The sequence below is a fragment of the Podarcis melisellensis genome (genome assembly GCF_964234715.1).
Source record: "Podarcis melisellensis genome assembly, chromosome: 9".
Taxonomy (NCBI): domain Eukaryota; kingdom Metazoa; phylum Chordata; class Lepidosauria; order Squamata; family Lacertidae; genus Podarcis; species Podarcis melisellensis.
The window spans coordinates 5,652,597-5,668,787 of NC_138541.1; the positions used below are offsets into that span (position 1 = coordinate 5,652,597).

At 44.2% G+C, this 16,191-nt stretch overlaps 2 protein-coding genes across 4 annotated transcripts in view; one reads left to right on the top strand and one right to left on the bottom strand.

Annotated features, from left to right (window-relative positions):
* Positions 1 to 16,191, top strand: part of LZTS3 (leucine zipper tumor suppressor family member 3) — a 327,722-nt gene that overhangs the window by 163,472 nt on the left and 148,059 nt on the right. The window lies entirely within an intron of this gene.
* Positions 11,020 to 15,233, bottom strand: LOC309378458 (oxytocin-neurophysin 1-like). Of its 3 annotated transcripts, XM_081926566.1 has the most exons (3): positions 14,287 to 14,490; positions 11,889 to 12,090; positions 11,020 to 11,172 (listed from the first exon to the last, which is right to left on the bottom strand). In XM_081926566.1, exons 1-3 carry the CDS (start codon positions 14,449 to 14,451, stop codon positions 11,135 to 11,137), a joined length of 405 nt encoding a protein of 134 aa, XP_081782692.1. In that variant the 5' UTR covers positions 14,452 to 14,490; the 3' UTR covers positions 11,020 to 11,134. The 3 variants fall into 3 exon arrangements, 1 of the variants encoding a protein (XP_081782692.1); XR_014172089.1 differs by lacking the exons at positions 11,020 to 11,172; positions 14,287 to 14,490 and adding an exon at positions 13,135 to 13,640 and having other exon boundaries at positions 12,013 to 12,090; XR_014172090.1 differs by lacking the exons at positions 11,020 to 11,172; positions 14,287 to 14,490 and adding an exon at positions 15,134 to 15,233 and having other exon boundaries at positions 12,027 to 12,090.

Genomic DNA, 16,191 nt, shown 5'->3' on the forward strand with positions numbered 1-16,191 from the left:
CCAAGTCATGTTGAACAACAAGGGGCCCAGGACAGAACCCTGCAGCAGTCCTTTTCTCCCAGGATTGCAAGGAACCATAGGGGAGTCCTTTTGGGCCTCAGTTAGTCAAACAGCTACAAATCCACCTAGCAGTTCACATCCTCTAGGCCACAGTTTACCAGCTTCACTGCAAGAATACCAGGGGAGACTTTGTGACCAGCCCAAAAGGCTTGCCAGAAGATTAAAGCACAGAAAATCTTATATTTGTTTACTCTTTTCTTCCACAGACAACTGCACCGAAGATGAGGAATGCATGCTTCCCTGAAGTCTACGGGGGGGGGGGGGCAGCCTCCAAAACATCGGTTCTCCAACTTGTATTTCAGAATGCCCTCATAAAAAGAAGAATCCGAAGAATATCCTAAATAGCGTAAAGAAAAAATAAAAATTTGCGGACGAAATTTGCAGCTGCTCCTCTCGTACATGTTTGTTATGTTCTTTTATTTGGCTAATTAGTAGAAATACATTAGGTGTGCTGCAAAACCTCCGCAGCTTTGCTTCTGTTTTACTCTGCTGGGTTTGGGTGCTCACGTGAGCAGCTGTGAGTCCACAGCACCAGGACCTGCTCCTCAAGAATGCTGCGTTGGTGTTCCTGTTACCGGAGGAGTCATCTGAGGGTCCGAGGAGGTGCTGCTATCGGCCAGCTCAGAGAGAGGCTGCCAACATCTGGTGTTGCGTGTTTATAGCACATTCAAATCGCTGTTTTTTACTAATGTAGCTAAGTCCCAAAGTGGAGCTTTTCAAGCTGAATTCCATAAACCTTGCAGCTGTGGGACACAGAGCCGTCTTTCCCATTGGTGTTAGTGGTACATTGCGCCAGGGCGCCAGCCTCTCAGGGGCGCCCTAGAGAGTGGGGGAGCTGTGCGGCTTTGCTGGCAACCTCCCCTTTCCCTGCACGCCTCGTGTGGCTGCCCCTGTTCTGTGGAATAGCAGTCCTGTCATGATAGGACAGACAGCTGCCATCTGCCCTTTCTGGAAACAGCCAAATGCATTTTTGTTCTGACAGGCTTTCCTGGCTGGCTAAATGGATTTTTACCAAGAGTGTCAACTTGTCAGGGTTTCAGTCTTGTTTCAAATGCATTTGTTGCTTTTTTGCGTCTTTAACTGTTTGCAATTACCGTATTTTTTGCTCTATAACACGCACCTGACCGTAACATGCACCTAGTTTTTAGAGGCAGAAAACAAGAAAAAAAATATTCTAAACGAAACAGTGGATGTATGATTTTTTGTGGTTCATGCTGTGGCCACAGACATGTGATCTGACGGTGAGTTTGGAGTAGCCCAATGCAAAAATCCTGAGGATCCATGTGGATCCATGCTTAGTAACCACGTTTTAGGTGGGGAGGGAAGGAAAAGCACTCAAGGGACAAGGAGCACGCGTGGGGTGTGTGGAGAAGGATGCTGCTAATAATGCAGGTGAGGGGTTTAAGGGGAGAAGGAACACACGTGGGGTGGGTGGAGAAGGATGCTGCTAATAATGCAGAAGAGGGGTATAAGAGGAGAAGGCTCCTCTCCTCTCCCACTTTGCTCCTTTGAAGCAAGCAGGCTCTGCTTCTCTCACACCTCCCCGGCTTAGCGATCTGAAAAACTTTGACTGCTATTTAGCGAGCTGAGTGGGGAGGAGAGAGGGACAGAGAGCATGGTTTTTATTTTGTATTTATCTACAAAAATATTGTAAACTGTATGAATGTTAAGAAGGATGCTAGAGCACAAACAATTTGGCACCATTAAGCTAGATGAAGTGAATTATGAAGATAAGCTAAATTTAAGAAAAGATAAATTTGTGGAAGTTTCAGGTTATATTTAAAGTTTTAAGATTTGAATAAAGGACATTTAAAATCAGAGATATAACATTGGAAAACTAGATATAAGAATAGAAACAAGGGGATAAATTTGCTGGATAAAATTTTATAGACAGGAACGCAGGGGCGGGAGATGTGAGGGAGTCCAAAGAAGTTAAGAAAACTGTGTTAAGAGATGTGTTATATTGTATTGTTTATTGATATTGTATTTAAAACAAAATTGTTAATAAATATTTATGAAAAAAAGAGAGAGAGAGCATGGTTGCTTTAAAGGAGCCAACCGGACAGGAGCCGCTTACACTTGTGTAAGCGGCTCCTCTCCTCTCCCGCTTTGCTCCTTTAAAGCAAGCAGGCTCTCTGTCCCTCTCTCCTCCCCACTCAGCAGCTCTTCTCCCGCTGTGCTGTTTCAAAGCGAGCCACGGAGGAGGGAAGGAAGGGGAACCATGGATCCTCTGCTCACGACTGCAGCAGATCCCCCCCTCCACCCATAGGCATTTGCTCCATAACACACACAGACATTTTCCCTTACTTTCTAGGAGGAAAAAAGTGAGTGTTGTGGTGCAAAAAATACAGTATCTTCGGTGCACATTGCCTTGAGGAGGCAGCTTAAAAGGTGATTGATAAATCAGTTATGATTAGAATAAGAATGTATTGAGACATGTTAGTTTTAGCATGGCAGTGGATGGGGCAGCAACCTCACAGGCAGTGATGATCTCTCTTATGGGAGCAAAGCCTTCATCAAATTAATCACATTAGGAGGGCATTGGCTCATTTGCACAGGATCTCTTGGCTCATTTGCACCGTGTTGTGCTATGAGCTGCTGTGCTCTGCCTCCCTTCTCATTCCCTTGTCGGCTCCTGTCTAGCTTAAAGGCTGGAGGCGCGGGATAGCTTTTTCCAGAGTTAAAGTTCACTGAACAGGGAGAAAAGCTGAATGATTTATGGTGTGTACTTTGATTCCACTTCTGCCTTAGTTGGGTGAACATACACAGCGGTACCCCAGTTTTCAAATGTCTCAGTTGACGAACATTTCAGTTTTCAAACACCGTAAACCTGGAAGTAAATGCTTTGGTTTTCAAACATGCCTTGGAAGTCAAAAATGCCATGCGGCCTCTGTATTGAGTTTTCCAAATTGAGTTTTTTGTTTTTGAACTTTTTGGAAATCAAAACGGTCTTCCAGAACAGATTACGTTCGAAAACCGAGGTATCACTGTACAGTGGTACCTCAGGTTAAAAACACCTCAGGTTACAAATGCTTCGGGTTACAAACTCTGCTAACCCAGAAGTAGTACCTCGGGTTACGAAGTTTGCCCCAGGATGAGACTGGAAATCGCACAGCAGTGGTGCGGTGGCAGCAACAGGCCCCATTAGCGAAAGCGCGCCTCAGGTTAAGAATGGTTTCGGGTTAAGAATGGACCTACGGAACGAATTCTCATTAGTTCTGATCTGCTTAAGTAGAAGAGACAATGAGACCACAGACAAAAAAAATATTTGCACTGGTTTGTCATCACTCTGCTTGAGAGAAAGTGGATGTCTGGATGAATCAGGGCTTGTTGAATGCAGCCTCTCATAGAATCATAGAATCTTAAGAGTTGGAAGGGACCCCAAAGGTCATCTAATCTCAACTAAAGCAACCATGACAGATGGCCATCCAACCTCTGCTTAAAAACCACCAAGGAAGGAGAGGCCACCACCTCTCATGGGAGTCCATTCCACTGTCAAACAGCTCTTACTGTCAGAAAGTTTTTCTGAATGTTTAGTCGGAATCTCCTTTCTTGCAGCTTGAAGCCATTGGTTCGAGTCCTACCCTCCAGGGCAGGAGAAAACAAGCGTGTTCCCCCCTTCATGTCACAACCCTTAAGATATTTGAAGATGCCTATCATATCTCCTCTCAGTCTCCTCTTTTCCAGCCTAAACATACCCAGCTCCTTCAAGTGTTCAAGTGCCCACAAACCACCCCCAAGTTCGTAAAGAAGGAGGGAGTGGGGACACTGCATTGAAAGCCCTCGAGGGAGGTCAGATCTCCTGGATGCTGTCTCTGTGAGCGCTCCAAGTTCCATTTCTTAAGATAAAAGATTGGATATAAGAATTATGGACATGCTTTGAGTGAAGAAAGGGTATTTAATCTGCTAATTAAGCCAGCCACTGAGGTGCCAAGAGTGATGGAGTGGAAGAAAGAAAATATCAAAGAATAACATCTATGCTGGTATGTTGAAACGGAACAGAAAGGAGGGGGGTTAAAACTTTTTCTTTTCCTACTACGATGCTACTTAACAAGCCCCCCCCCCAAAGAACCGTCTACATTACTTATAACAAGTGAGATCGGAAAATATAAACTGTGTGGAAATAATAATATTAACCAAAGCCTTTGTTCTTTGAAATATTTGGAAGAAGATAAAAGGCTCTCCTGTGACACACTAGTTAATCGGGATCCACCATTATGAGACAGACTGAGTTGCAGAGATTGATAGTCATAGGGGGAGGTGAGCTCTTACTTTGTTTTTTTTATATATATATATAAATATTTATTAAAATTTTTGAATACAAATGCATAAATAATAAACAACATTACTTATATCATAACATAATTCCATCACTTCTTTGGACTCCCTCACGTCTCCCACTCCCACTTACATCGTTAAAAAGTTTTTTCAAGCAAATTATCATCTTGTTTACAATCTTATATCCGCTCATTTAAATACAATCTAACAGTTCTCCAAAAGGTTTATATTTTCCTTAGTCTCACTTATCATCGAATTCAAAACTAATTTAGTGGTAGGCAGTTATTTATGATCTAACATCCTTCTTAACATTCAACCAAATTACAATATTTTTGTAAGTAAATCTTAAATTTCTTCCCATCTTCTTCAACCCTCTCTTCTCCCAGGTCTCGGATTCTGCTAGTCATCTCGGCCAGTTGCATATAGTCCATCAGCTGCATCTGCCATTCTTCCAGTGTGGGTAGATCTTGAGTTTTCCAGCTCTTGGCGATGAGTATCCTTGCTGCCGTTGTTGCGTACATGAAAAATGTTCGGTCCTTCTTTAGCACCTTCTGACCGACAATACCCAGAAGGAAGGCCTCTGGTTTCTTGGTGAAGGTATACTTAAATACCTTTTTCAACTCATTATATATCATTTCCCAGAAGGCCTTCACTTTAGGGCAAGTCCACCAGAGGTGAAAGAATGTTCCCTCACCTTCTTTACATTTCCAACATTTATTTTCAGACAAATGGTATATTTTGGCAAGTTTAACTGGGGTCATGTACCATCTATATATCATTTTCATTACATTTTCCTTCAGAGCATTACATGCAGTGAAGTTCAGCCCAGTGGTCCACAACCTTTCCCAGTCCTCAAACATAATGTTATGCCCAATGTCCTGTGCCCACTTTATCATAGCCGATTTAACCATTTCGTCTTGTGTATTCCATTTTAACAGCAAGTTATACATTCTTGATAGTACCTTAGTCTTTGGTTCTAACAATTCTGTTTCCAACTTCGATTTCTCCACCTGGAACCCTAACTTTTTATCATTTTTAAAGACTTCTTTAATCTGAGCATAGTGTAACCAGTCTCGCACTTTATCCTTCATTTTCTCCAAACTCTGCAACTTCCAATTGTCTCCATCTTTTTCTAATATTTCCCAATATTTTGGCCATTTGGCCTCCATATTGGGTCTTTTTCAGGCCTTAGCTTCCAGAGGTGAAAGCCACCTTGGAGTTTTGTTTTCCAATAAGTCTTTATATTTTGTCCAGACATTAAATACCGCTTTCCTGACAATATGGTTCTTAAAGGCCTTATTGATCTTAACCTTATCATACCATAAGTATGCATGCCAACCAAAAGCATTGTTAAAACCTTCCAGGTCCAGTACATCAGTGTCTTCGAGAAGTAGCCAGTCTTTTAGCCAACAGAAAGCTGCGGCTTCATAGTACAACTTTAGGTCCGGCAGGGCAAAGCCCCCTCTTTCTTTCGCATCAGTTAATATCATAAACTTAATTCTGGGCTTTTTGCCCTGCCAGACAAATTTAGAGATATCTCTCTGCCACTTCCGGAAGCACTCCGGCTTGTCCACAATCTGTAACGTTTGAAACAAAAACAACATTTTTGGCAATACATTCATCTTAATAGCAGCAATTCGGCCTAACAAAGAAAGCTTCAATTTTGTCCAACTGTCCAACTGTCCAACTCTCTTAATTTCAGACCAACATTTTTCATAGTTATCCTTAAATAGACTCAGATTTTTTGCTGTTATGTTTACCCCTAGGTACTTGAGCTCTTACTTTGTTATTATATCTGTATTTCAAGTACGATTTGGGAAACCTCCTCTGGAAAGATTAATGTTTGGTGCAACCTGTCTGAGAAAATTAATGAGCAAACACCTAGATTTTATTTCATCAGAACTGAGAAAAGATGGCGTCTGCCACCCGAGAAGGACTTTTGGATGGTTTCGGCATAAACACCAGCGTGTGAGGACATACTGCAAATAAAAGACTTACCAGCTGCAAAAAAAAAAGGAGAGTCATACAAAGTTCATACAGAAGTATATTATTGATCACTTCAGCTCACCTGTGGAAACAACTCAGAGGCTATGAAAGAAAGAAGGATTACAACAAGAAGATTTAAAGAAAGGACTATTGGACACTCAAGACAGTAGAAACATGAGATGATTGGACCCTACTGAACTCGAAGCATGGGAACACCCAACAAAAAAAAAATTATAATTTAGCAAAATATTTGGACTTTATGATATGTATTTGTACAATTTGGAATATTTAATGCGATTTGATTGGATTGTTAAAATGGAAAACTTAATAAAAATTATTATATTAATAAAAACCCAAAATGCAGCAGTCTGATTGGTCCTAGAACAATAGGATTCAGAATGCAGCAGCATGATTGGTCCACAGGAGCCACCCAATCCAGCTCCAGGTGGAAGTGAATCCATAACCTGATTGGCCTACAGGAGAATCCAAGAAATAGCCAATCACGTGCAGCCCATTGTGTAAATAATGTATATAAAGCAAATATTTTGGTGGAACTTTCATTCCTCCTCACCACTATGAGCTGAATAAAGAGCATGAAATCCACTCTCGACACTGAGTATATTTCACTTCCGCAGTCTTTCCTCGTTCCTCTTACAGAGCTATATTTCATCACATGACCTGGAAGCTGTATGCCGGCTCCCTCGGCCAGTAAAGCGAGATGAGCGCCGCAACCCCAGAATCGGTCACGACTGGACCTAATGGTCAGGGGTCCCTTTACCTTTACCAAATTCACCTATTAATACAGCAACTCTGAAGGGCAGTGATTGTATTGCAGGTCTTTGGGGAGGAGGAACAGAGAATGTATCGTGGACAGATTTCACACCCTCCAACATTTCCCCAATGAAAATAGGGACGTCAATAATAATAATAATAATAATAATAATAATAATAATAATAAATGTTATTATTTATACCCTGCCCACTCTGGGTGGCTTCCAACGTATATAAAAACATAATAAAACATTAAACAATTTAAAAAATCTTCCAGGGCTGCCGTCAGATGCCTTCTAAAGGTTGTAGAGTTACTTATCTCCTTGGCTTGGGGGGTGGCATAACTCCATACCCTCCAACATTTCTCCGATGAAAACAGGGACGTCCTAAGGAAAAGTGGGACATTCTGGGATCAAATCAGAACCCAGGACGGCTTCTATAAATCCAGGACTGTCCCTGGAAAATAGGGGCACTTGGAGGGTCTGAGCTTTTGCCCCTACCAAAACAAGATCTCCCAATGAAGCATAATATGAGACTGTGACACCTCTGGTTTTGTATCCCATGCTCTGTTAAATCTGTTCTGGGCTTCCTCCAACCCTCCAGGGGAGGTCTGGGGTAAGTGAGGGGTGGGCAGAGGTGGAGAAAGGGGGGCAGCATTTCTATCGTGCACATAAATCATTGCACTAACAGAACAAGAGCACTAGGTATTTCTCATTGGTCTTAAGTACAGGTGAAACTCGGAAAATTTGAATATCATAGAAAAGTTTATTTATTTCAGTAATTCAACTTAAAAGGTGAAACTAATATATGAGATAGACTCATGACATGCAAAGCGAGATATGTCAAGCCTTTATTTGTTATAATTGTGATGATCATGGTGTACAGCTAATGAAAACCCCAAATTAACAATCTCGGAAAATTAGAATATTAAATGAAATCAGCAAAACAAGGATTGCAAATAGAGCGATATTGGACCTCTGAGAAGTAGAAGCATGCATATGTACTCAGTACTTGGTTTGAGCCCCTTTTGCATCAATTACTGCCTCAATGCGGCGTGGCATGGATGCTATCAGCCTGTGGCACTGCTGAGGTGTTATGGAAGACCAGGATGCTTCAATAGCGGCCTTCAGCTCTTCTGCGTTGCTCGGTCTCATGTCTCTCATCTTTCTCTTGGCAATGCCCCATAGATTCTCTATGGGGTTCAGGTCAGGCGAATTTGCTGGCCAATCAAGCACAGTAATCCCATGGGCATTGAACCAGGTTTTGGTACTTTTGGCAGTGTGGGCAGGTGCCAAAGTCCTGCTGGAAAATGAAGTCAGCATCCCCTTAAGGCTCGTCTGTGGAAGGAAGCATGAAGTGCTCCAAAATCTCCTGGTAGACACCTGTGTTGACCCTGGACTTAATGAAGCACAGTGGTCTTAATGAAGACCAATACCAGCTGATGAGATCATTAATTTGGGGTTTTCATCAGCTGTACGCCATGATCATCACAATTATAACAAATAAAGGCTTGACATATCTCACTTTGCATGTCATGAGTCTATCTCATATATTAGTTTCACCTTTTAAGTTGAATTGCTGAAATAAATGAACTTTTCCATGATATTCTAATTTTCCGAGTTTCACCTGTATAGGGCAATGAAAAGACTCCTGCATCTTTAATAGTACTAAATACTAAGGTGCAAAGCCCTGCCTTCTTTTGCCGCTGACAACTCTGTCCAAATGGCCGATTAATCTGGATGAAGAGCAGGTCTGAAAAGCAGAGTGTGGTCCAATCTGAAGGCCAGCTTGTCTTTTTTAACACCATTCCACCAGCTCTGCTTTCCCTTAAGTTGGTTTTCTTCTTCAAGCCCAGCAAGAGAGAAACGCTAATTTGTTATGTTGTTCTGGTCATAACCACCTTGGCTTAAAGGCAGCTGTTACGTAAGGAAGAAGATCAGTTTTCCAGACTGCATTAGGGCAATTACTGAAAAAGCGGGTACATTAGAGAGAGGGGCAATCATGCAAGACCTTTTATTCCTGACTCAGAAGAGAATAAAGGAGACGTTAGGTCAGGAGGGCTGGTGCTTGGAGGTTATCTTCATGTTATGGCCCTTTTGTGGTGTTTTTCTACAATCATCTTGAAATATACTCGGTGTCGAGTGTGAATTTCATGCTCTTTGTTCAGCTCATAGTAGCAATGAATGAAACTTTCCCCCAAACGTCTAGCTATATATACATTATTTACACAATGGGCCCCGCGTGATTGGCTAATTCCGGGCTGCTCCTGTAGGCCAATCAGGTTGCTGATTCACTTCCACCTGGAGCTGGATTGGGTGGCTCCTGTGGACCAGTCAGACTGCTGCATTCTGGATCCTATTGTTCTAGGATTCAGCACAGTACACAACACATCTGAAAGTGGAACCAGAGCAGCACACAGAAACGCTGTTTACCTTCCCGCCGGAGCGGTACCTATTTATCTACTTGCACTTTGATGTGCTTTCGAACTGCTAGATTGGCAGGAACTGGGACTGAGCAACGGGAGCTCACCCCATCATTGTGGGGATTTGAACCACTGACCTTCTGATCGGCAAGCCCTAGGCTCTGTGGTTTAACCACAGTGCCACCCGCGTCCCTAGGTACAACACTATATAGAATGCTATATAATCAGGCAATGCCCATTCCCAAAGCCTTCTATTACATTTACTGTACTCAGAAGGAATTCTGTTGAGCAGCGTTCCCCTGCAATCTGAATTAGAAGTTTCCTTCTTGTGACTTCTGCTTCTAATTGCTTCCTAATTGCAGGCTTCTGCTTCCAAAGTGCCTCTAATTTTATCTTAATTGCATGGGGCAGCTGAAGCATTACTGTATTTTTCACTCCATAGGGTGCACCAGAGCATAGTGCGCACCTAGTTTTTAGGGGAGAAATAAAGGGAAAAAAATATTTCCCCCCCCCCAGCCCCAAAGAGCAAAGAAGCCAAGACAACTAGCAGGATCCATCCCGCTGGCTGTCTTGGCTTCCTCTTTAGCCGTGCGCAACCTCTCCAGCCGGGAGAGGCTGTGCGCGGCTTTGGCAGAAGCCAAGACAGTGAGTGGGATGGTTTTTAGCCGCGGGGCTGGGGCAGGGGAGGCCCAAGCTTCCCCCGACCCCAGCCCCCAAAACAGGTCCAGGAGCGGCGGCAAGGTTGTGTGCAGCCTTGCTGCTGCTCCCGGAGCTTGTGGGGCTGGGGGCACGCTCCTAAGGCTTGTGGATAGCTGCCTGAAGCCTGGGGAGTGCAGCGGGAGTTAGCGCTGCGCTCCCCAGACTTCAGGCTGCAGGCTGCTATCCGCAAGCCTTTGGAGCGCGGCGGGAACTCCTGCTGCACTCCGAAGGCTTGCGGATAGCTGACTGAAGCCTGGAGAGCGAGGGGGGTCTGCGCTCATCGACTCCTCTCGCTCTCCAGGCTTCAGCGAAAGCAACGTGAAACCTCCGGAACACGGAGGGAGAGCTCCCTCTGCGCTTCGGAGGCTTCCCGTTGCTATCGCTGAAGCCAAGGAACCTGCATTCGCTCTATAGGACGCACACCCATTTCCCCTTCATTTTTGGATGGGGAAAAGTGCGTCCTATAGAGCAAAACATACAAATTGTCTTCTTCTTCCCTGAAAGGGGAAGGAACTTTTAATTACTGGCTTTCTCTCATCATGGATTTCTTTCTTCCCTCTACAGCAAAATAATTGCACTCTATTATTCTAACCAACTAAAGCAGGCTAAATTCACTACCAGGGTGGATTTGTGTCCAGAACATAGCTACAATAAAACACCACCGTTAAGGGGCCCAAAGTCTCCCCACCACGTATTTGAAAATATCAAGCGTTTCCCTGCAAATATGACACAGGACAAAACATGCAACACAATGCAATAAAAGACTTTTATTATTTGCTGTGTGTTTACATTTCTGCCTCCAAATTTTTATTTTTTCTTTACGCTATTTAAGATATTCTTCGGATTCTTCTTTTTCTGAGGGCGTTCTGAAATACAAGTTGGAGAACCAATGTTTTGGAGGCTGCCCCCTCGTAGACTTCAGGGAAGCGTGCATTCCTCATCTTCGGTGCAGTTGTCTGTGGAAGAAAAGAGTAAACAAATATAAGATTTTCTGTGCTTTAATCTTCTGGCAAGCCTTTTGGGCTGGTCACAAAGTCTCCCATGATATTCTTGCAGTGAAGCTGGTAAACTGTGGCCTAGAGGATGTGAACTGTTAGGTGGATTTGTAGCTGTTTGACTAACTGAGGCCCAAAAGGACTCCCCTATGGTTCCTTGCAATCCTGGGAGAAAAGGACAAGTGGGGTGTCATCAAATTTGCAGATGACGCCAAACTGGGAGGGGTAGCTAAAACCTCAGAGGATCAGGACTGAAGATGAGCTTCACAGATTGGAGAACTGGGCCCGTCTTCAAATATCTGAAGGGCCGTCCCATGGAAGACGGAGCAAGATTCTCTTCTGCTGCTTCAAGACCCAAAGCAATAGATTCAAATACAAGACAGAAGAGTCTGACTAAACATTAGGAAGAACTTTCTGCTGCTGAACCTTCTGAGCGTAAGAGCTGCTTGGCAGTGGAAGATTTTAATGGTAAGTCGGATGGTCATCTGTCTTGTATGATCTAGTTGAGATTCCTGCATTGCAGGGGCTGTACTAAATGACCCTTGGTCATGACTTGTTAATGTTTCTTTGCCTTGGCGGTGGTTTTCCACCTGACTTTTCTGACTCACATTCCCCCTCTTCCTCTCTCCAGCACCCCCTCCTGCTGAGCTTCATCTCTCGCACACGGATACCCTTACCGACAGTGCAGCATATGCCCGGCAGTGCACATCTCCCATATTCACCGCACCACTTCCAGCCAGACGTGCAGGGGTCAGGCAGGTCATTTTCCTCCAGGCAGCGGGGAGTTTCCTCGGTGTCAATGAGGCAGCCAAATTCTTCTCCGCAGCAGATGCTGGGGCCAAAGCAGTTTCCGCTCATTTCAGGACCACAGGTGATGCACTGAGAGAGACAGACAGAGAGACAGAGAGACAGACAGAGAGAGAATGGGTGGTGCTGAGTTCGAGTTTGGCTACGGCAACGTGACTACAGGTATGCTGAACTAGATTGGTGTTTGGTCTGATCCAGCAGGGCTCACGAAAATCCATCCAGACCAACGTTCCTTGTCCCACAGCAACAAGCCGGGTGCTGCCAGGTACCCCACAAGCAGTGGAATCCCTGTCCCTGCCTTGGCTACTGGTATTCAGAGGTATATTACCTCTGAAGCTGAAGGTTTCATCCAACCATGCTGGCTAACACAGACCTGTCCCCCAGGGTGGATTTCTCTAATTCCCCTTTGAAAACCATTTGAGGCTACAGTCCTAAGCATATTGTCCTAGGTCTAAACACCATGGGTGACATCCCTCTTAACGTTACTCAGGGTAGACACACTGAATTTAATGCACATTATCATGATTATGACAACGTTTATATCCTACCTTTTCTCGAAGGAGTTCCAGGTACTCACATTGCTCTCCCTCTCCCCATTTCATACAGGCATTGTATTAGTTAATCATTTTATATTTAATATTTCTCACCACATCTACCAGGCAGAGTGATGTGCCTCTGTCTGAATCTGTTTTCTATTTAGCAAAGCTCTGAAATGGACTTTCTTTTTACTCCAATCACACCAGGAATCTTCATTTGAACCGAGTGCAAATGTGAACGTTTGGCTCAACAAGCTGATCACAACCAATTAATATGTATTTCTTTAACAAATTTTATATCCCGCTTGATTGTAAGGAAGCCTTTAAGCAATTTGCAAAAAGTATTAAAATCATCTAAATAAAAGAAAAGGGTTTTAAGTAGGTGCTGAAGCTTAAAGTCAGGGATGGGGGACATGCCGCTCTCTAGCTGGTGTTGCAATGCAGCTCACATCAGACCCCCAGGGAACATGGCCAAATGCCCCAGAGGATACTGGGAGTTGTAGTCCAACAACATCTGGAGGACCTCAGCATCCCCACCCTTGCTTTGTGCAATCAAGGTTGCAATCCTGTACTTACTTACCTGGTTGCAAGTCCTATTGAACTCAATAAGGCTTACTTTTGAGTCGCTATGTCTAGGCCTGCACTACACTCCCATTTAATTACTGAGGCATTAATTGAGGCCTTTGCAAAGGAATAGTCTTGCAGGAAGGCAGAGTACTTGCCATGCAGCTTGGAAAAGAGCGTTGAAAGGGAGTAAATGCTTCAGTACAAGTGCTGGTATGAAAAATACTTATAAATCTAATCTGCAACATTTCTAGTGCATGAGCTGTGCACAGAGCATGGCCTCATTGTTTCCCTCGAGCGAGGGTTTCACATTGTCCAGCTCACAGATAAATGAAGAGACTGACACATGTCTAACCTATGGGCTAGTGGCAAGCTGTGGGCCAAATCTGAACCCCAAGCAACCACACTTGGCTCTGCTAGCCCTGCAAGCTTCTCTAGGGAACAGAGGTACAGAGAAGAGCAGCACTTAACACAGGCAACAGAAATGGGCCGGCATTCAAGGTTGGAAGCTGTGCTTTGAGATCCCTGCACCGTGACTAATAGAGGCTTTGCCTCTTTCTGAGATTGTGCCAGAATAAATGTAGGTGCAATCTAAGACACAAATTAAAGTCTTTCCTAAGATGCTTACTGTCTTTCCTAAGATGCTTACTGTCTTATCTCCCTCTCATATAGACATATAAATCTACGGCAGCACACACCCCGTGTGTTCAGAACACCTTTAAAGCACCTAAATAAACCTGGGAATTGTAGTTTGTTAAGGGTCCTGGGAATTGTAGCTCTGTGAGGGGTAGACTGCCATTCCCAGGATTTAGCGTGGGTGCGCTTTAAATGTCCTTTAAAGGAAGGGTCGTCTCGGCAGCCTTGAGGGAGCCATCCTTCACTCTTTGGCTACAGCAGTTGCAGCACCTCTCTCTCTCCCATAAGGAGCAGTGCTCCATCCCTGTAGAGCAGAAACAGGTTTGAGAGGCAGAGCAAAGCAGAAAAGGGATTAGGGACACAAAGACACCTTTGGAACAATTCCCCCATAACCAGCAAAGGAGCAGAAAAGCAGTCTCTTTCGGAGACAGGCACATCAATTGAGATTTGTAGGTGCATCAACTGAGATTCTCTCCTCTCTCTCTCTCTCTCTCTCTCTCTCTCTCTGTCTCTCTCTCTCTCTCTCTCCTACCGGTCTGTATTCTTTGAGTTCTATGTCTTCTCTCTTTCCTCGCCAAGGCCAATTCTGGATGTCTGAGACTGATCTCTTTCCTCCCCGAGGGCAGTTCGTGATATAGCAAGCCGAAGACAAGGTGAGTAGGCAAAGGACATAGACTAGAAGAGAGGTCTCAGGCATTCTGGTGGGCTTGCAAATCTTGCTCACAGGCTGTCTCCCTCTCCTGGCTTCTGCCTCCTTCCTGGACCGCCTGGCTCTTTATACCCTTCATAGCTCCCCTTTGCATCGATGCAACACTTCTATCATCATGACCTCGATGGAGGCCCCGCCCCTCTCACCCTGGCCCCGCCCACTTTCACTCTGGCCCTGCCCCCTCCTCTCCCTCCCTCCCTTTGCGTCCTCCTCCTCTGCCACGATTGCAGCCACCACAAAACAGCCATACTTCTGGAAGCTCAGGAATCAAGAAGACAAGAAATTTTAAAAAGAATGGGAAATGTTTATAATGTAGATACAAAATCATTGTAAACAGGTCAAAACATTAGCAGGAATTTAAATGCACTTGTTGGGTCTTCATTGCGGGGCTAGAGATGGGACTGATTCTTCCTCATTTTCAGCCACCTTAGCTTTTCTGTGCAACGTTATTCCAGGGGATGAGTAACTTGCCTTGCAGAAGGAGGAAAGTCTGGAACGGGGATGTGTTGGCGATGTGAGGTGAGATACCCAAGTAGCAGAAGTTGCCCCCAGTTCCGCTCACCCCACAGAGGCAGCCTAAGGTCCCAATCGTTTACTGTGGCAGAAGACAAGGCTTCAGTAAAACAGTTCCAGATGTTGATACATATAGCTTTTGCAGATATATACATACAAGTAGAAAGTATCTCTGCTGCTCCAGCAGTTGAAGACGTAACACAGACTCCAAATCAGTACTTCCGAACAGACTCCCTCACTTCACAAGCCTGACCCCAACACGCAGCACAAGACCCCGGACACAATGAGCTGATGTGCCAGAATCACTTATATGGATGGCATTGGGCTGTTGCCATAGCAACTGGCTTGGCTGACCATGCGCCTGTTGGCTTATCTCATTCTTGGGGTGATTTACACTCATGAAGGAAATTAAACCCTTTCTTCTTGTCCAGTTTTTCCAACAAAATAGACCACCTCTGCTCTTTATTCATGCTGGCATGTAACAGGGAAAGTGCTTTTGAAAATGAATTACAGTGACACCTTGGTTCTCAAACGCCTTGGTACTCAAACGACTTGGAACCCAAACACTGCAAACCTGGAAGTAAATGTTCTGGTTTGCGAACTTTCTTCGGAAGTCGAAGATTCTCCGTTTTGAGTGTTATGCTTCTGATTTGAGTGCCACACTTCCGTTTTGACTGTTACGCTGATTTCTGTCTGTTTTTGCTATATATTTTTCATTTTTGCGGCTCTTTTTTATTTTGCTTTTGTGACTGTGTGGAACCCAGTTCAGCTACTGATTGATTGATTGATTGTGTGACTGCAGTACATTGTTTATTGCTTTCATTTTATGGATCAATGGTCTCATTAGATAGTAAAATTCATGTTAAATTGCTGTTTTAGGGGTTGTTTTTAAAAGTTTCTGGAATGGATTAATCCATTTTGCATTAGTTTCTATGGGAAAACAATCCCTCTGGAATGGACTTCCGGAACGGATTAAGTTTGAGAACCAAGGTACCACTATATCAGTATCAACAAGCAGGCAGTCATGTAAGAATAAGCCCTGCAGCTAAGTTGGTGCCAAACGTCTTGCTGTGCTTTCCTTTGGACCACATCAGCAAGGCTGAGAGGGGGTCTTGTCATCTGGGCAGGATCATTATCCACCCTGCCCAGGTTTGCACCCCAGGGAGGTCATTTCAGTGCTGCTAAGGTAGAGGCACACTCCATTGTCTCGCAAGA